A 20905-nucleotide genomic window follows, 5' to 3' on the forward strand; every position below is an offset into this window, starting at 1 on the left:
ATGGAACTGGAGAATATCATGCTGAGTGAAATAAGTCAATCCCCAAAAAACAAAGGCAAAATGTTCTGATATGTGGATGCTAACTCACAACAAGGGAGGGTGAGGAGGGAAAACATGGAAGTCCATTGGATTAGACAAAAGGGAACAAAGGGAAGGGTAGGTGGAGGGGAATGAGAAAGACACTAGAATTAATCGGACATTACTAGCCTCATATTTGAATACATGCCAGGGTAACTCCACATCATGTACAACCCCAAGAATATAGAATAAGTTATTTTCTATGTATGTATAATTTGTCAAAATACATCCTACTGTCATGTATAACTAAAAAGAACAAATTTTAAAAAGTGATTCATCGAAGGCATTATAATGGCAGTTATGATCATCATATATCTCCAGTGGGGGTCCTCCGTGATGGCACTGGAAAGAGACTGCTGAATGAAGTCGGGACTCCAAGTGAGATCTCTCTCTCCTCTTTATTAAGTTGATGCTAGGAGAAGTCATACAAGATAGCCAGTCTTTGAGTAAGGATGTCGCTCAGTGGTACAGTTGCCTAGCATACTCAGGCCCTGGGGTTCCATACTCAGCACTGAAAAAATAAAAGAAAAGGAATTTTAGTATCCATGTGACCTCATGACCACATCACGTGGAATTGGGGAAACCCAATAGGATGAGGTGGGAGGGGCCACTGAGCAGAAGGCCACAGAGGACCATTGTTTGGCTTGGGGTGGTGGAAGAAGCAAGGTGAGAATACATGGGGGTGAGGGTGACAAGATACTAGTTGGGATCAGAGATTGATTCTTCCTGAGTTGCCGCGCCTAGATCCAATTTAAATGATCCTAGGGTGTCTCCCTTCCCTTTCACAACAACCCAAAGCATCAGTGTTTCAATGACTCACCCCTTCCTCTTCTCTATCAGCCAAACACACAGGAATATTCCTCTTGTCTTGCCTTCCGACTGGGTCCCAAACTGAGAGATTTTCCAGAACTGTGTCTCATTTATCCTGCGTGCCAGGCAGCACCAGGCTGACATGTAGTCTTAGCTGCCACTTTCACCTGCCCTGGTGTATTTGGTTTTTTGCCATATGGGTCTTCCTACCCAGGATCCTACCCAACATCCTGTCTGTTAGGACTCTGTTGCTCCTGTAACTGACAGAGTCCAGGAACAGCATGAAATCAGATGCGGTTCAACCCGCATTCTGCTCTTGCCTGGCCCGTGCTCTCTGTAATCATCAGACTGCAGGGGTTTTAGGAATCCTCTAGGCAGCCCAGTAGACTAAGGGAGAAGGGATTACTCCTTCCTCTGACATTTTCTCTAGGAAAACGAACTTCCTTTACCAGAATCTCCTTGAGAACATACCTATTCCTGAGCCAACTCCTATAACCAGAGGGATGCCATAAACTGGCAAGCTGTATCCTGGGTTCTTAAAATGACCTCTGGCACACTTCTTAGAATTTTATGTTCCTGTGGATCTTCTGGGATTTTTGGTAAAACACAGATCCTAATAAAGGAGATGTGGGTTATAGTGTGTGTGTGTATGTGTGTGTGTGTGTGTGTGTGTGTGTGTGTGTATTGACTTTTTAAAGAATTCTGGAAAGTTGCTGCATATTCAGCTAGCATATAATCCATTACCTCTTTCTAGGTGCAGCTATCAAACATTTAGCCTTTTCAATATTATTTAAAATACCCACTTTATTCTGAAAGCTAAAAATCAATGTGAAGTGACATCTACACTTTGAAACTAGAAAAGTTATGAAATCGTCTTCCCTTGAGACTATTAGTATGAGATCAGCATAATAGTGCTTCTGAGTCATCAGTATTTAGATGTGAACCAGGTGCACACAGTTTTGCAATTAGAAGTATCATATACAAAGATCATTGAATATTTGAGCATAGAATTAGAAAGCATTACCCTTTGCAAACCTTTTTTTGCATGCTTTCTCATAAGGAGCAAGATTGAGAAGTATCTGCAAAGAAAATGAAAATGACATAAATACCATCCAAGGTGAAATGGAGATACAGAAGTGAATATTGGAGGAAGATGCTCTTGCTGATACAATATCCTCCAATTCATTAGAAAATACAAAGCAAGGGATTTAGAATTAAAGGACTTCCAAAATTCTAAGTTCTTTCCTGAAATATTTGTATATCTTTCTAAGTGCTTCTTACTGGTTTTGCTGCCGTCTGCTATAGTTCTGAATTCTGAGAAGGGCGGGAATAAATTTGGATAGGGACTTTGAGAACAAAGAAATGGTGGTGTAGGGAGTAGATGTAGAAGTTTCCATATGTTGATGTAGAATGACAGATCTAGAAAGAAACAGTTATTAAAAAAAAAAACATTCAAGGAATTAGGGGTATAGCTTAGTGGTAGAGTGTCTGACCAACTTGTGCAAGGCTTAGGGTTTGATCCCCACCATTACAAAAAACAAACAAAAACCAAGAACAACAACAAAAAGACTTGTGAACCTTGGAGCTTACCAACCCTCAAACCTTAATGAAGCAGGATTTCTGGAATTAAAAGGTACAGTCATCCTCCTCCCCAGTCAGTAGTCAATGCTAATGTGAATCTGCAAGGACCCATAATCTCACTTACAGAATGAGGAGTAGGACTCCTCACCTGTAGGAGAACCAGTCAGTTCCAATGAAAGGGCTAATCTCCTAACCCCATTTCCTCATGGAATACATTTCCTTATATAGAGGAAATGTATTTATTCCTACTGGCCTGACTTCTGGAGGTGACAGTTAGCCTCGTAGAAATGACAGCAAACCAGCAGCTGAGATTTCGTAGTTGTCCCTAAATGCCCTCCCACTAATATCATAGGACTGAAGATTCCTCTATGGACAGGTAATTTAGGTGTGACACACTTTTTTTTATGGCAGAAATATTTAAGACAAAGAAAAAGAAAGCAAGAGATAGATTTGTCCCTTCTCCAAGCAGAAGATAGCCTATGTCTCAGACAAAGGCAATGCCAGCAAACAAGGCTCTTGCTGTCCTTGGCAATGCAAGTCAGAAAAGAGCTGCTGTCACCACCTGGATCAACTTTGAAAGCATCAGCTGAGCCTATTCTGCAACTGAGAGAGGTAGCATCCCCCCCCCAAAAAAATATCACTGCAGTCTGCAGTGAGAATGGTTAAAAGGGCCTAGAGGTTGCTGCTTTCAAAGAGAAATTGTTCCTGTGTTGAGAGCTCTATGGGAAGAACAGTAAGCAAGACGAAAGACAGAAGGTCTTCAGTAGATGCCTAAACAGTAGGTACCTAGGGTGGAACTGGAAATGTGTGGGTAAATCCAGGATGGTTAGAACTCTAGATTCTTCCATGAAGCAAAGAGAACTTACCTTTGGAATGTGGACACCCGTACCTCATTCTGCTCCACCCTCCACCTTCTGCTGTCCTCCATATATTTTAAAGAGCTCATTCAGCTTTGCCCCTCCCCCCTGCCTATAACACTTGCCACACAATACCTAGATGAATCAAGATGGCCAAACAGAAGGAGCAAACTGATAAACCAGTTCACTTGTCACCACTGGGTCTTTCCCATCTTGCACCTGTTAAACTTGGCAAGTTTGAAAGAGTAGCATAAATAATTGCAACTAACATAGGGAAAGAGAGTCTGTGGATACACTATTAGGAATACACAGGAGTTAGGAAAATTTGCCTGGGGAAGTCAATTCCCTCTGCTGATCGTTGCCTTGGTAATATTGGGAACTGTTAAAGAACTCTAGAAAATGGGTTTTAAAGGATTGGCCTAACATCTTAACATTTAAAAAAAATACTCAACAAACTATATAGTTCACAGGACTAAAGATGTCCTGATGAAAGATGTATACCCTGCAAAATGATGAAACATTTTTCTCATCCTTCCCATTTCGTTCAATCTGTGAACGCGATTACTAAATCTGAACCCTGACACTCAGTTTCAGGAAACAGTGTAAATAATTAAAGTCATTCATGTAACAAATAAGGTATAATTAACAAGATCATATAATCAATTTGTGGAAATTAACATTTCCAAATTAATAATAAAATCCCCTGAAAATCCTAGTTTAGTGACTTTAGCTGATTTTTCTTTCTAAGTCTAAATGTTGTTCTTTCAGTCTTCTTTTTGGTAACTATTCCTCCTTCTCCTTGACTTCTCAGTTTTTTTTTTTTAATAAACATAGAAGAAAGAAAAGAAAAATAATAATCATTTAAAATTCCAAGGTTTTACTTGAAGCCAAGGCTGCATTTCTAGGTAACTTTGATCAGGTAAATTGCTCCTAAGTGTCTCAATTATTCCTTCCAGAAAACTTAAGTTATGTATTACTTTTTGATCTGAAGAGTTTAAATTCATTTAAAGACTGAATAAACCCATCAGCTTGGATTTCTTTTTCCAGGAAGATGCTAGTAGCCACATTTACCCCTCCTAGTCCTATTAAGCAGAACTAGAAACCTGGGGTAATAGAGATGGGTAGATCATAGATAGATAGATAGATAGATAGATAGATAGATAGATAGATAGATAGATAGATAGACAGGGTGAATATGTGAAAGGTTAAGAGAGGAAGGCAGTTTAGGTAGGGACCTGGGTACCTAAAGAACACAGATGGCAAACTCTCAGGTTTGCTTTATATATTCCAGACTAGATAATGAAGAATTGGTCACCAGGAAAAACCAATGATCACAGACAAAAAAGCAAGAACAAAAGCAAAACAACAACAACAAAAAAAAAAAAAAACAGAAAAGAACAAAGAAAATTTACTCTCTTCAGTCAAAGAACCAGGAAAAGGATAGTCTAGCAAGACACAGAGATTTTACATCACAGCCATTCTACTTAACCAAACATCCTAGAAAGAAATCACAGCCCCTAAATTACTTCTTCCAGCAAAGACAATGTAGGGAGTCCAGGCACCCACCCTTGGCATGTTGGAATAAGGTGCTCCAGCCCTACTCACTGTGCAATAAGGATACTCCCACTCATGGTGCCAGAGGAAGATGGCCTATGGAGATCCTGAAACTCCAACCCGCTGTGGCAGGGACAAGGAGTCCCTCTGCTCCTGAGCATCAGTGGAGGCAGAGTGGAAGAGCTGGATTTCCAGCCCCACCGGACAGTAAGAAGGTGCACCACCCTCTTCATCTGCCAGCGTGTTGTCAGAAAAGGACTGCTAAAGCCGAATTTAAATAAGACCTAGTCTTAAAATACCCAAACTTTCCAGCTTTCAATAGAAACTCACTTGTTACACCAGGGACCAGGAAGAACTCCAAATAAGAAAAGCAATCATACAGTGCTGCCTTGAAAAAATTCAGATGTTAAAATTACTCAACAAAGCAGTCATCGTACACGTAAAGAGACAGGAAGGCCCCAACACAATAATAGCGGGCGACTTCAATACCCCACTCTTTTAATAGATAGGCCATCCAGATCCAGCTCCCCCCAAAAAAGTCAACAACAACAACATCACTAGAGTCAAACTACACTACAGATCAAATGGCCTTCACGGATATCTTCGGAATATTCCATTCAACAGTAGCAGAATACAAATTCTTTTCAGCAACTCATGGAACTTTCTCCAAAACAAATCTTATTTTAGGTCATAAAGCAAGTCTTTCATTTTGCTTTTAAAATAGAAATAATTTTCTTGCATCTTATCAGATTATAATGGAGTGAAATTAGAACTCAACATCAAGAAAATCTACAGGAAATATACAAATGTGGAGGTTGCATGATATACTTTTGAATTATCATTGAAAAAATTGGTCACTGAAGAAATCAGGGGGGAAGCTTTTAAAAATTCCTAGAATCAAGGGAGAATGAAAGCACAACATACCACAATCTGTGGGATACAGCAAAAGCAGTTCTAAGAGAAAAACTTACAGCTATGAGTGTCACATTAGAAAGTCAAAGATCTTAAATAAGTAACCTAATGCCACATCTCAAGATCTCAGAAAAATAATGAAAGCCAAACCCAAAACAAGTAGAAAGAAAGATATAATAAGGATCAGAGCTAAAATTAATGAAATAGAGAACAAATAAATAACATAACAAAGAGTTAGTTCTATGAAAAGATAAACAAGATTGGTAAACTCCTAGCCAAGCTAACCAAAAGAAAGTGCAAAAACACCCAAGGTAATAAAATCAGAGGTGAAAGAAGAGAAATATTACAATGTATATCACAGAAATCCAGACAATAATTAGGGGCTATGTTGAAATCTTATATTTCAATAGGTTGGAAATTTTAGAATAAATAGATACATGTCTAGGTGAATGTTATGTATCAAATTTGAACCAAGGGTATATTCTTCAAAAATAAGCAGTTCAACAATAAGAAATGAGATTAGAGCATCAGTAGAAATTTCCCAATCAAAGAAAATCCCAGGACCTCACAGAAATCTGCTGAAATTTTACCAGATCTCTAAAGAAGAACTAATATCAATACTTCTCACATTAGTCCATGAAATAGACAGAGAAGGATCACTTTCAAACTCAACCTACAAAGTCAGTAACACACTGATACCCAAATCAGATAAGGACACATAAAGAAAACTACAGACCAATGACTGACATAGATGGAAAAATACTTAATAAGACACAAACCAAATTCTACAACACATTAAAGAGATTAGTCACCATGATCAAGTTAGTTTCATTCCAGGGATACAAGAATGATTGAACATATACCAATCACTAAACATAACATACCAAACAAGTAGAATTAAGGATGATAAAAATCACACAATCATCTCAATAGATGCAGGAAAACAAATCTTCTGAAAAAATTCAGCATCCCTTTATAATAAAAGCTCTAATAAAGAAGGTATAGAATGATCTTACCTCAATAGGCTATGTACAAAAAAAAATGTACTACCAACATCATATTGAATGGGGAAGAACTGAAAGCATTTTCTCCAAAATTTAGAATGAGACAAGGATGTCCACTCTCACCACTCCTATTCATTATGGTAATTAAAATTTTTATCAGAACAATTAGGCAATATTAAGAAATTAAAGGGATGCAAATAGGAAAGAAATAAGTCAAATTTTTCCTATTTGTTGATAAAAAGATCCTATACTTAGAAGACCCTAAAGACTCCACCAGAAGACTTCCGGATTTGATAAACCAATGCAAAAAAAAGTCACATGATAAAAAATCAGCATATAAAAAATCAATAACTACTCTATAACCACTATTACCAATAACAAACCAACTGAGAAAGAAATCAGGAAAATAATTTCATTCATGATAAATTAAAAAAAAAAAAACAAAAAGATAAAATCCCCAGTGGCACAGCCACTGTGGTGGCCAGGTGGGAAGCACCAGCCAGAGTGGTCTCTCCATGACCAAAGTGGAGGGATAAGGGAAATAAAGAAACCCACACTTTTAGGAGGCCTGAGGTGTGGCTGGGTACACTGTGTTTGGAAATCAAGGACATTGCCTGACTAAACTGAAAGGTGCACTGCACAATATCCTTGTGCAGGAAAGAAGCCACCATCTCTCCAGACAGCTTGTGGAGGACAAAGGAAAGAAACATTTTCCAGCTGCAGCATGGGGGCTAGCAGATAAGGGAGCTGATTCCCAGCAAACCGGAGTTTGGCCTGAAATACAGACCCAGCAAACGCACACTACATGACCTAGAATGTGCTCAAGTAACCAGGAGAAAGTCAAACGTGGAGAGAGGTACAGGGCACAACTGCTCATGGAAACACCTGGCTTTACCCCATCCCCTCCAATCTGGCTGTTTGCTCTACCTGCTGAGAGAGACATGTCTAGCTGGGATCTCAGAATCTCACAGGGGTGGGAGCAATTGAATTTGGAGACGGAACTCAAGACTAAGAAATGTGGGGGCTACAGGTGATGTAGGGGACTAAGAATTGGTTCCTCCACCACATGAATGGAACCCAGGAGAAATCCCTGAGGTACACATATCCAGCATGGATTGGCAATTACTGGGTGCTGGAGGTGTGCTAACTAAAAACCTCCAGACCAATTGGCATTCAGCAAAGAGCCTGGAGCCCACCCAAGTCTAAACCCTGCCTCCAGGAATTCTGCCTATAGAATTACTTCTCTTAATCCAGAAATCTGGAGATTGGACATCATGTTCCAGATGACTCTAACTAAAATTGCTGAGAAGCTGAGAATCTTTTGAACTCCAATGGGGGGAAAAATTAACTTTTCATCAAGATTCTCTCTCTCTCTCTCTCTCTCTCTCTCTCTCTCTCTCTCACACACACACACACACACACACACACACACACACACACACACCACACCACACTCTCTTTTTCTCTGTTTAATTGTGACCTTAATGGTACATAGACATTTATACTTATTCATATTTTATTCTCATTTCTAGCATTTTTGAAGCCGATTATTTTTCATGGATCAGTTTTTTGAGGACTAGGAAGTTTCATTTGTATATATTAGTTTTCTTTTATAGTCTTTTTTAAAAAATTTTACTTTATACACACACACACACACACACACACACACACACACACATATATATATATATATATTTTTTTTTTCTCTTAACTGTTTTCCTTGACTATTTCTCTCTTTTCTTCTTCTAATAGGCAATCTCTATTGTTCTCTTTTACTCTTCCTTTAATTTTTTACTTCTATCTTGTCTCCTCTTCCCTCATAATCCTCACATCCTATGTCACTTCTGTTCTCTCCTTGTCCACCATTTGAAATTATAAACCCTTTTGCAAATTTACTCTTTTATTGTAGGCAATAACTGATCATATAATTTCTGTTTATTGTGATAATTAACACTGTAGATGTTATAGTAGAAACTATTTGATTTAGTGCTGTATATGGTTTGCATTGGTTGTTGTTATTATTTGTCTCCCCCTAAACAGTGAGGTACTGGGAAGCTTCAGGAATACTATAAGTCCACAGGGAAGAAACTCTACTGCCTCCAATCCATACTGCTAGATGGGTAGATACACATACAACATGAAAAAAGTAAGGGATAGGGAGAGAAGATGGGAAGGGAGGGGATGGGAGGGGAGGGAAGGGGAGGGGAGGGGGTATAGTAGAGGTTAGGAAAGGCAGCAGAATACAACATACACTAGTATGGCAGTAGGTAAAAAAGTGGATGTGTAACCGATGTGAATCTGCATTATGTATACAGGGTAAAAATGGGAGCTCATAATCTGCTTGAATCAAATGTATGAAATATGATATGTCAAGAACTTTTTAATGTTTTGAACAACTAATAAAAAAAAAAGAAAGAGAAAAAAAAGAAAAAAGTAAGGGAACAAATCACCCTGAACAAACCAAGATACTTCTGTTGGGAGTCGCCCGGCTCCAAAGACTAACTTCCCCATCCCTCAATAAAAGCCGTCCAATGGTGAGCCCTGCTGGCTCACATGATCCTTACCCATCAATCAGAAAGCACCCCATGTCATCTGTCAAACTGTTCAACCATTAAACTGTCAAAATTGTCAAACCACCCCCAGCTCTATAAATATGCAGAGCTGTTCCTCAATAAACGGGCATTTTCTCCGATGACGAGCCTTGATCCTTCTTTCAACTTCAATAACAGAATCCACTAACAACACAGTGGAAGAAATATCAGAGAAGAAGTTTAGAATGGACATAATTAAACTGATCTGTGAAGTAAAGTCAGTATAAGGAGTGAAATCAGAAAGAAAATATAGGATGTGAAAAATTACTTCAATAAAGAGATATAGATTCTGAAAAAAAGGGAGAAATCCTCAAAATAAAAAATTAATAAACCAAATTAAAAATTAAATTGAAAGCATCACCAACAGACTTGATGACTTAGAAGATAAGAGTTTAAGGCAATGAAGACAAAATATATAATTTTGGAAACAAAGTTGACCATGGAGAAAAGATGTGAAGAGACCATTAACAGAATTTCCAATAAATATGGGATAAACTGAAAAGACCAAATTTAACATTTGTTGAGATAATTGAAGGCTCTGAGATACAAAGAAATGGAATGAACAATCTGTTCAATGAAATAATATCAGAAATTATTCCAAACCTAAATAATAAAATGGATAATTAAATATAGGAGGCTTAAAGGATCCCAAATATACAAAAATACAATAGACTCACACCAAGGGACATTATGATGAAAATGCCTAACATACATAATAAGGATAGAATTTTAAAGGCTGCCAGAGAAAAATGACAGATAACATTTAGAGAGACACTAATCTGATCTCAGCTAATCTTTCAACCCACACCTTCAAACTAGGAATTCTTGGAATAATGTATACTAAGCTCTGAAAGAAAGTGGATGCCAGCCAAGAATAATATACCCAGCAAAATTAAGCTTCAGAATTGATGATGAAATTAAAAAAAAAAACTTTCATGATAAACAAAAGTGAAAAGAATTAAGATCTAAAAAGCCTGCACTATAGAACATTCTCAACAAAATATTCCATGAGGATGAAATTTAAAAAAAGTGAAAACAAGAAAAGGTAGGAACCACACTAAAGGAATAGCAAATTAAAGGAGAAACTAATTCAAATTAAAAACTATAAATAAACCAAAATGACCAGGAATACAAACCATTTTTTCAATAATAAACTTAAAGATTAATGGCTTAAGCTCATCAATCAAAAGACATAGACTGGCAGATTGAATTAAAAAACAAGGGCTGGGGATGTGGCTCAAGCGGTAACGTGCTCGCCTGGCATGCACAGAGCACTGGGTTCGATCCTCAGCACCACATAAAAATAAAATAAAGATGTTGTGTCCACCGAAAACTAAAAAATAAATATTAAAAAATTCTCTCTCTCTCTAAAAAAACAAAAAAAAAACAACAAGACCCAACAATATGCTCTCTCTAAAGACTCACCTCATAGGCAAAAACATCCACAGACTGAAGGTGAAAGGATGAGAAAAAACATATCACTCACATAAATTGAGTAAACCAGCAGGTACTTCTATCAGAAAAGTGGACTTCAAGCCAAAGTTAATCAGGAGGGACAAAAAAAGACATCTCATACTGCTTAAGGGAGTAATACGTCAACATGATATAACAATCATAAATATTTATGCCACAAACAATGGAGCATCTACATACATCAAATAAAGCCTTCCCAATTTCAAGAAGCAAATGTATCACAACACAGTAATACGGCTGACTTTAGCACACCTCTCTCACAACTGGATAGATCCTCCAAAAAAAGTAAATAAAGAAGCTATAGAACTAAAAAATACAATTAATAATTTAGACTTTACAGACATATATATAGAATATTTCAACCATAAGTGACTACACTTTCTTCTCAGCAGCAAGTGGACCCTTCTATAAAATAAACCATATCTTAGGCTACAAAGCCACTCTTAGCAAATACAAAAAATAGAGATAATACATTGCATCCTATCAGATCGTAATGGAATGTAATTAGAAATCAACAATAAAATAAAAAATACAAGCTACTCTAATACCTGGAGACTTAATAATATGCTATAGAATTATGAATGGATAAGCAGAAGAAATGAAGGATGAAATAAAAAAATTAAAGGTAAATGAAAATAGTTATAAAACATCAAAATCTCTGTGCTAAGAGGAAAATTCATTGCATTGAGCTCATTCATTAAAAGAATAGAAAGTCAACAAATAAATAACCTAACATTACATCTCAAAGTCTTGGAAAAAGAAGAACAAATCAACACCAAAAGCAGTAGAAGACAGAAAATAATTAGAATCAGAGCTGAAATCAATGATTGAAACAAAAGAAACTATTAAAAAAAATCAACAGAACAAAAAGTTGTTTCTTTGAAAAGAATCAATAAAATTGATAAAGCCTTAGCCAAGCTAACAAGGAGAAAGGGAGAGAAAAGTCAAATTACTAAAATTCATGATGAAAAAGGAAATAACAAAACGGACACTACAGAAATATAGATAATAATCAGAACCGACTTTGAAAATTTATACTCTAAAAAAATAGAAAATTTTGAGAATATCCACAAATTTCTACAGACATATGACCTACCTCACTTCCATCAGAAGGACATAGAAAATTTAAACAGATAAATTTCAAGTAATGATATTGAAGACACTATCAAAAGCCTACCAAGAAAGAAAAGCCCAGGACCAGACAAATTCTCAGCTGAGTTTTACCAGGCCTTCAAAGATGAGCTAACACTGATCCTCCTCAAATTATTCCATGAAATAAAAAAGGAAGAAACCCTTTCAAACTCATTCTATGAAGCTAATATCACCCTGATACCAAAACCAAAGATACATCAAGGAAAAAAATGTCAACCCATATCTCTGAAAAACATAGATGCAAAAATAAAATACCGACATTCAAATACAAAAACATATTTTAAAAAATAGTGCACCACGATCAAGTGGGGTTTATTTCAGGGATACAAGTTTGGTTCAGCATATGGAAATCAATGAATGTAATTCATCACATAATAGACTTAAAGACAAGAATCACATGAGTATCTCTATAGATGTAGAAAAAAAATTGACAATATACAGCATTCATTCATGGTCAAAACATTAAAATCCTAGAACTAGTAGAAATATACCTCAACATTGTAAAAGGTACATATGCTAAACCCAAGGCCAACATCATTCTAAACGGAGAAAAATTGAAAGCATTCCTTCTAAAAACTGGAACAAGACAGGGATATCCTGTTTCACCACTCCTAGTCAACAGAGTCCTAGAAATTTTAGCCATATCAATTAGAAAAAAGAAAAGGATACAAATAGGAAAAGAAGAACTCAAACTATTTCTATCTGCTGATGACATGATTCTATATTTAGGAGACCCAAAAAACTCTACTAGGAATCTTCTAGAACTCATAAATGAATTCAGCAAAGTAGCAGGAGATAAAATTAATACCCATAGTCATTTCACTCAATCAACTGAAAGAGAAATCAGGAAACGTATCCCATTCACAATAACCTCAAAGAAAATAAAATATTTGAGGATCAATCTTCAAAAAGAGGTGAAAGACCTCTACATTGAAAACTGCAGAACACTAAAGAAAGATATTAAAGAAGAGCTTAGAAGATGAAAAGACCTCCTATGTTCTTGGATAGGCAGAAATAATATTGTCAAAAAGAACATACTACCAAAAGTGCTATACGGATTTAATGCAATTCCTATTAAGATTCCCAAAACATTCTTCATAGAAATAGAAAAAGAAAACAATCATGAAATTTATTTGGAAAAATAAGAAGCCTGGAATAGCCAAAGCAATTCTTAGCAATAAAAGTGAAGTAAGAAGCATCACCATACCAGACCTTAAACTATACTATAGAGCCATAGTAACAAAAATAGCATGGTATTAGCATCAAAACATACATGAAGATCCATGGTACAGAATAGAAGACACTTAGACAAACCCACATGAATACTGGACAAAGGTACCATATACATACATTGGAGAAAAGATGGCATCTTCAACAAGTGGTGCTCAGAAAACTGGAAATCCATATGTAATACAATGAAATTAGACACCTATCTTGTATCCTGCACAAAACTCAACTCAAAGTGGATCAAGGACCAAGGCATTAGACCAGAGACCCTGCTGGTCTTCTAGACAGAAAAGTAGGCCCAAATATCCATCATGTCAATTCAGGAAACAATTTTCTCAACAAGACTCCTAAAGCACAAGAAGTAAAATCAAGAATCAATAAATGAGATGGAATCAAAGTAAAAAGCTTCTTCACAGCAGAGAAAATAATCAGGAACATGGAGAGCCTATAGAAAGGGAGAAAATCATTGCCACTTGTCCCTCAGATTGTGCATTAATATCCAGGATATGTAAAGATCTCAAAAAACTTAACAGCAAAAAGTCAAAAAATGGGCAAAGGAGCTGAACAGGCATTGCACAGAAAAAGAAATACAAATGGTCAACACATATATGAAAAAAGGTTCATCATCTCTAGCAATTAGATAATTGCAAATTAAAACTACATTGAGATTCTATCTCACTCCAGTCAATTATCAAGAATCAAGTAACAATAAATGTGGGTGAGGATATAGGGAAAAAGTTTCATTGGCTGGTGGGACTGCAAATTGGGGCAACCATCTCGAAAGCAGTAATGAGTTCCTCAGAAAACTTAGAATGGAACTAGCATTTGAATCAGTTATCCCACTCCGTGGCATACACCCAAAGGACTTAAAATCAGCATACTATAATGATACGACAACATCGATGTTAACAGAAGCTCAATTCACAATAGCCAAGCTATGAAAGCAACCTGATGCCTTTCAATTGAAGAAGGTATAAAGAAATGGGACACATACACAATGGAATATTATTCAGCCATAAAGAAGAATGAAATCATGGCATTTGCTGGTAAATGGGTGGAACTGGAGTGTTTTAGTCAGCTTTCTCATTGTGACTAAAAGCTCTGACCAGAACAATTTTAGGGAACAAAAGTTTATTTGAAGGTTCATGGTTTCAGGGCTGGCTCCATTCCTCCGGGCCTGAAGTGAGGCAGAATATCATTAAGGAAGATTGTGGCAGAAAGAAGGAGCTCACATCATGATCAGAAAGCAGAGACAGTACCACTCTTTAGATACAAAATATATATACCCCCAAGCCATACCCCTAATTCTCACCTCTAGCTACACCCTGCCACTTCTGTTACCACTCAGTTAATTCCTATTAGAGGATTAATTTATTGATTGGGTTAAGACTCTCACAACCCAGTCATTTCTTCTCTGAACCTTCTTGCTTTGTCTCACATGAGAGCTTTTGGGGGACACCTCACATCCAAACCGTAACATGGAGTCTATCATGCTAAGTGAAATACGCCAATCCCAAAAAACCAAAGGCCAACTGTTCTCTTTGATATGTGGATGCTGACTCACAATAGGTGGGGTGTTCACCAGATTGGACAGGAGGGAATGGGGGTAAAGGAGGAGGGATGGAGGATGGGAATGGGAAAGACAGTAGAATTAATTGGACATAACCTTTCTATGTTTATATATGAATACATGACCAGTATAACTCCACATCATGTAGAACTGCAAGAATAGGAAGTTATACTCCATGTATGCATGATATGTAAAAAGGCATTCTACTGTCATGAATAACTAAAAAAATACAAAAGTATTGAAATATATATATATATATAATTTTAGAAATAAAAAATAAAATAATGATTCAAAAAACTCAATAATGTACTCAACAGTACAAAAAAGAGGACAAAGGGGAAAAAAATCAATGGCCTTGAATAGAAAAATATAAATTATCTATTTCAAACAGTAGAGAGAAAATAGACTGAAAAAAACAGTCTCAAGAATATTTCAAGAATATATGAAAACATAACAAAGTCTCTTGTTATTAGAGTCCTAAAAAGAAAGGGAAAGAATGTGATTTAAATCAACAATAAAAAAGGCAAAGTAATGTGAAAACATTTTAAGGACTTATAAACTAAAGAAACTAAACAAAAACAAACAAATGAAAACAAATTCCATTTCAAGACCCATCATGGTCAAACTTGTAAAAACTAAAGACAAAATCATGAAAGTAGTCACATAAAGTTTTCTCTTATCCTTGGATTTGGTAATTTCTATTGTTCTATTCAGGTCATTGATTTTTCCCCACTTTGTCCTTTTCCTTCTATCAAATTTCCATTTGTTTTTTTTCTTACATAAAGGGGGAAAAACCAATTCAAATGACAGTGTTTAGAATGACAGTGTCATGGAATCCAGAAGGAAGTGGCACAATACTTTTCAAGTGTTCAAAGAAAAAATAAAATGTGGCATTTATACACAATGGAGTATTACTCTGCATTAAGAAATGACAAAATCATAGAATTTGGAGGGAAATGGATGGCATTAGAGCAGATTATGCTAAGCGAAGCTAGCCAAGCCCTAAAAAACAAATGCCAAATGTCTTCTTTGATATAAGGAGAGTAATTAAGAACAGACTAGAGAAGAAGAGCACGAGAAGAAGACCATCATTAAACAGGGTTGAGAGGTGGGAGGGAAAGGGAGAGAGAAGGGAAATTGCATGGAAATGGAATGAGACCCTCAGGGTTATACAAAATTACATACAAGAGGAAGTGAGGGGAAAGGGAAAAATAATACAAGGGGGAGGATTGAATTACAGTAGTGGGGGTAGAGAGAGAAGAGGGGAGGGGAGGGGAGGGGAGGGGGGATAGTAGAGGATAGGAAAGGCAGCAGAATACAACAGACACTAGGATGGCAATATGTAAATCAATGGAAGTGTAACTGATGTGATTCTGCAAGCTGTTTACGGGGTAAAATGGGAGTTCATAACCCACTTGAATCAAAATGTGAAATATGATATATCAAGAACTATGTAATGGAGGGGTAAGACAAGATAATACAAACGGAAGAAATGATTTACAGTAGAAGGGGTAGAGAGAGAAAAGGGGAGGGGAGGGGAGGGGAGGGGGGATAGTAGAGAATAGGACTGACAGCAGAATACATCAGACACTAGAATGGCAATATGTCAATCAATGGAAGGGTAACTGATGTGATACAGCAATCTGTATACGGGGTAAAGTTGGGAGTTCATAACCCGCTTGAATCAAACTGTGAAATATGATGTATTAAGAATTGTGTAAGGTTTTGAACGACCAACAATAAAAAAAATTACATTTTAATCAGCTTCACTATTTACATACACAATGTATTCTCTGGAAGATATATAGTTGTATACCTCTATTCTTTATTACCAATAAAATACTATAAAATGGACTAACTCTAAAAAAAAATAATAATCAACTCAGAATTCTATACCTAGTTTTTAATAAAGAATATCTTGAACATCTTTCAAAATGTATCTGAAGCTAAGGTCATATGTAGTGGTGAAAGATTGCTTCCCACACTTGAAATTTGGAACAAGGCAAGGATGTACATTTTCATCACTAATATTCAAACTACTGGGATTTGTAGCCAATGCAATCAGGCAAGAAAAGGAAATAAAAGGCATATACATTGGAAATGAAGAAAGTGCTCTGCTGTCCATAACCCAGCTGTGGTAGGACAGTGAGATAGATTGCTGAACGAAGAAAGTATCCAGGGATAGCACATGAGACATAGATTTATTGAAAAATAGGGAAGGTCCAGTGGCAGCAGGCTGGGGAGATGGTACCACTGTCCTTCATTGTGCTTCTCCAAAAGAAGATATTATTCATGAAAATAGAATCAAGCTTCATAATGCCTTATCCTGTGGTGTGTGACTGAAAGAGTGGCACTTATCCTCTCCATAGTGTCCTCAATTCTGCACCAATTACCACATGGAGAGAAGTTTTATAGGTTAAACTACAGAAGGAGTGACATCACTAGCTTGGCTTGCTTTTTTTCATTGTATGACCAGCATCCCAAGGAACTTGGCATGCATGCAAGAAAGCAGCTTTCTACGGATAATGCTAACTTGCCCTAGTTCCCAGCATACATGAGAGACAGCCAATGTCCTTTATGATAATACTTATCTGGACATTCCAGCCAAGACTTGCTTTCCTTGTTCCTTTAACTTGGCTAAGTCCTTGGGAGTGGAGAAGGGGTACTTCAGGGATATAGTGTTTTACTGTCCTCCTTTTCTCCAAGGATGACACAATTGCTCTATTCACAGATGACATTCTGATTGATGTGGAAAACCCAAAAGAATCTACAAAATCCCTCCTTAAACTAAAAATCTAAAGTCAGCAAGATCTTGGGATACAAGATCAATATGGGAAAATTAACTATATTTTTATATTAGCAATTAACACACTGAAACAACTTTAAAACACAAGAACATAAAATTGTACCCCACTCAAAAGAGAGAAATAGTTGAGAACAACTCTAAGAAAATGGATGTAGGACTTCTATGCTGAATGCTACAAAATGTTGATGAAAGGAATCAAAGACAATAGAATGAAATGAAGAGCAAAATGTTCATGGATTAGAAGAGAGTAAAGATGTCAATTCTCCTTCAATTGACCTACAGGTGCAACAGAATTGCTATTAAGCAATTATAATTGCTTTTAAATACAGCAAAGATATTATTCTAAATTTTATATAGAAAGGCAAAGATCCAGAATAGCTAAAACTATCTGCCCAAAGGAGAAAGTAAAAGGAATTACTCTACGCACATTTAAGACATAGTAGCTATAGTAATCAAACTTTGTTGTAAACCCAGGCAGACAGATAGACTAATAAGACAAAACAGAGAACCCAGAAATAGCCTCACTTAAGTATAGGAAACTGATTTTCCACAATGGCAGAAAACAATTCAATGAACAACGGACATCTTTTCACATTGTGCTGAGTAATTAAATATTCCAGGGGTGGAGAATCAAAGAGAAAAATAAAAGAACAAAAAGAACCTTCATCCAAACTTCACAGCATACAGAATTTAACTCAAAATGGACCGTAGATTTCAATGTAAATTGATAAAACCTTTAGAAGAAAACATAGGAGAAAATCTTTAAGACTAAGAACTTGATGAAGTGTTTTTAAACATGATACCCATTAATTAAAGAAAATTGATGCATTTGATGTCATTCAAAACAAAAATTTTGTTCTGTAAAAGATCCTACTGACACAATGAAAAGACAAGCTACACAATGTGAGAATACATTTGCAGGCCACCAACATGAGAAAGGACTCATCTCCAAAATATATAAAGAATTCAAAACTCAATATTAAAAAGTGAACAGTCTAGTTAGAAAATGGGCAAACACCACGAAGAGACATTTCACCGAAGAAAACATAAGGACTGGCAGAGAAGCACATATGTTTGATGTGCCTAATAGCAAAACAGAAAACAAGAATTGTAAGAGATGTCACTATACAATGTTCCTCAGAGCTAAAATTTAAAACAAATAGTTGCAACCCCAAAGGCTGGAAAGGGTGCAGAGAAGCTAGATCCCTGGTACATCACTGGTCAGAGTGAAAAAATACTACGGTTACTCTAGAAAACTGTATGGCATTTTCTTTAACAAAACAGGAAAAAAATAATGATCTTACCACGTGATCAGGCAACCGCACTGTGGGAAATTTTTTCCAGAGAAATGAAAACTGACATTCACACCCAAACCTGAGAGTCCCTAGAAGCTTTATGACTCTGTTTATCCATATCAGTTTTATTCACAATAGCCAACAACTTTAATGGACTCAGATGTTACTTGGTGGGTAAAGGGCTAAACTGAAAGTGATACATCCTACCATGAAATACTGCTCAGCAATAAAAAGCAGTGAACTCCTGCTATGCACATCAACATGGATTGATCTGATTCCAGTGTGTGTTTGGGGTGGGGGAGAGAGGGGGGCAATATGAAAAGGTCACACAGTGTATGATTCCATTTATATAACATTTTCTAAATGATAAAATTATAGATCTGGAAAAGAGATTAGTGGTTGCAGAAGGTTAAGGCTGTTGGAGGGAATGTGGTGGGTGTGACTATAAAGAGGTAGCACAAAATAGATCTTTGTGGTAATGGAGCACCTTGATTGCACTGACGCTTCTGCAAGCCTGAGAATGTGATCCAGTGCTACAGGAAGACGAGACTTGAACCCATCAGATTCCATGGTTTGATAAAAATGTCTTATAATGATATCAGATATGACCACTGGTGGAAACCATATGGAATAAGTGCATGAATCCTAATTATTAAGAAGAGCAACCACCGACTTCAACATCCGTGTTCTTTTCACTAGTTTCACTGGAGGAAAAGTTAGTCCTCCCCGTGAGACTTCTGGATCCATCTCCTCCAAAATTCTATGAGACCTGCCTGTTTGAACTATCTCATTCTTTCCTGTGATCTTCAATTTTTCTCTTCTTCAGCAAACAATCATGAATTAATATCTTGTCTTCAACAAACATGCACACACACACAAATTGCTCTTGGCCCCAGAAAACCCTCAGTTTGCTGCCTCAATGGAATCAATACAGAGTTGTCCACAGTCACTGTCTCCATTTTCTCAACCTTGTTTTACTCTTCACCTGCACCCACCTGGCTCCTGCTCAAGGCCATATGGCTCACTTGAATCAAGATCACAAATCCAGTGGACCCTTATCTCTCCTGTCCTTGCTACAGACGTCAGCAGTATTTGATGGTGTGCCTCTGTTCAGCTGTATAAGGACTATCCCCTCCCTTTCATCCTAACGGATTCTCCAGGTGTCTTCCCTTCTTTCTTGCCTCTTCATTCTCCTTTCAGGCCCCTTTTAACTTCTATTTCCTCTGCGTGGCCTCTACATGCCAAAGTGCCTTGAAGTTTGGGCTGGTCATTTTCCTCCCCTCTACCTTATCACATGAAGTGATACTGACATGCCAATGAGTCTTGAACTTAGATTTGCAACCTCGGATTCTCCTCTGAGTTCATATACCCATTGCTTACTTGACAATCACTCTGTTTGGATATCTCCCAAATAAATTCAACCTGTCCAAACAGAACTCTTGATGTTTCTCTGGAAATGTTTTCCTTTGCCATACCTCTCCTTGTCCATAATCTGGGCCACTAATCACTAAGCAGCTCAAATCAGAACATCTTAAAAATCACATTTAGTTCTTCCTCCTCTTCCATGACATGTCTAACACATCAGCTAGTAATGCCAAACATACTTCCAAAGCAGATCTCGATCCCATTCACTTTTTTTCATCTTCCTTACCACAAATCTAGTACAAGCCACCATCTTTTATAAGTTGGAATACTGCTGGTAGCTTATGTGTTTATTATCTACAAAGTAACAATATTTTACAAACTTAGTGATTTAAAGTAATACAATTTCATTATCTCATGGTTTCCGTGGGATGAAAGTCCAGGTATAAGAGCTAGTACTTCTGCTTATTCAGGGTCATAAGTGTGTTAAGGAAGGCTATGAGCTTCACCCGAGGATCAAGGTCCTCTTCCAAACTTACTAATTGTTGGCAAAATTTGCCTCCTTGTTTCCCTAAGATTGAAGTCCCTGTTCTCTTGCCAGCTATTGGTCAGGGATCACTCTCAGCTTCCAGG

At 36.9% G+C, this 20905-nt stretch overlaps 1 protein-coding gene across 1 annotated transcript in view; it reads right to left on the reverse strand.

The window, feature by feature from the left end:
• Window positions 1-20905, reverse strand: part of Bmp2 (bone morphogenetic protein 2) — a 44142-nt gene continuing 23237 nt past the window's right edge. The window contains exon 4 of the mRNA XM_078051430.1: window positions 1-589. Within this exon, the coding sequence (XP_077907556.1) occupies window positions 584-589 (6 nt within the window). The 3' untranslated portion in view covers window positions 1-583. The remainder of the gene's footprint in view (window positions 590-20905) is intronic.

The sequence above is a fragment of the Ictidomys tridecemlineatus genome, chromosome 5, assembly GCF_052094955.1.
Source record: "Ictidomys tridecemlineatus isolate mIctTri1 chromosome 5, mIctTri1.hap1, whole genome shotgun sequence".
Taxonomy (NCBI): Eukaryota; Metazoa; Chordata; class Mammalia; order Rodentia; family Sciuridae; genus Ictidomys; species Ictidomys tridecemlineatus.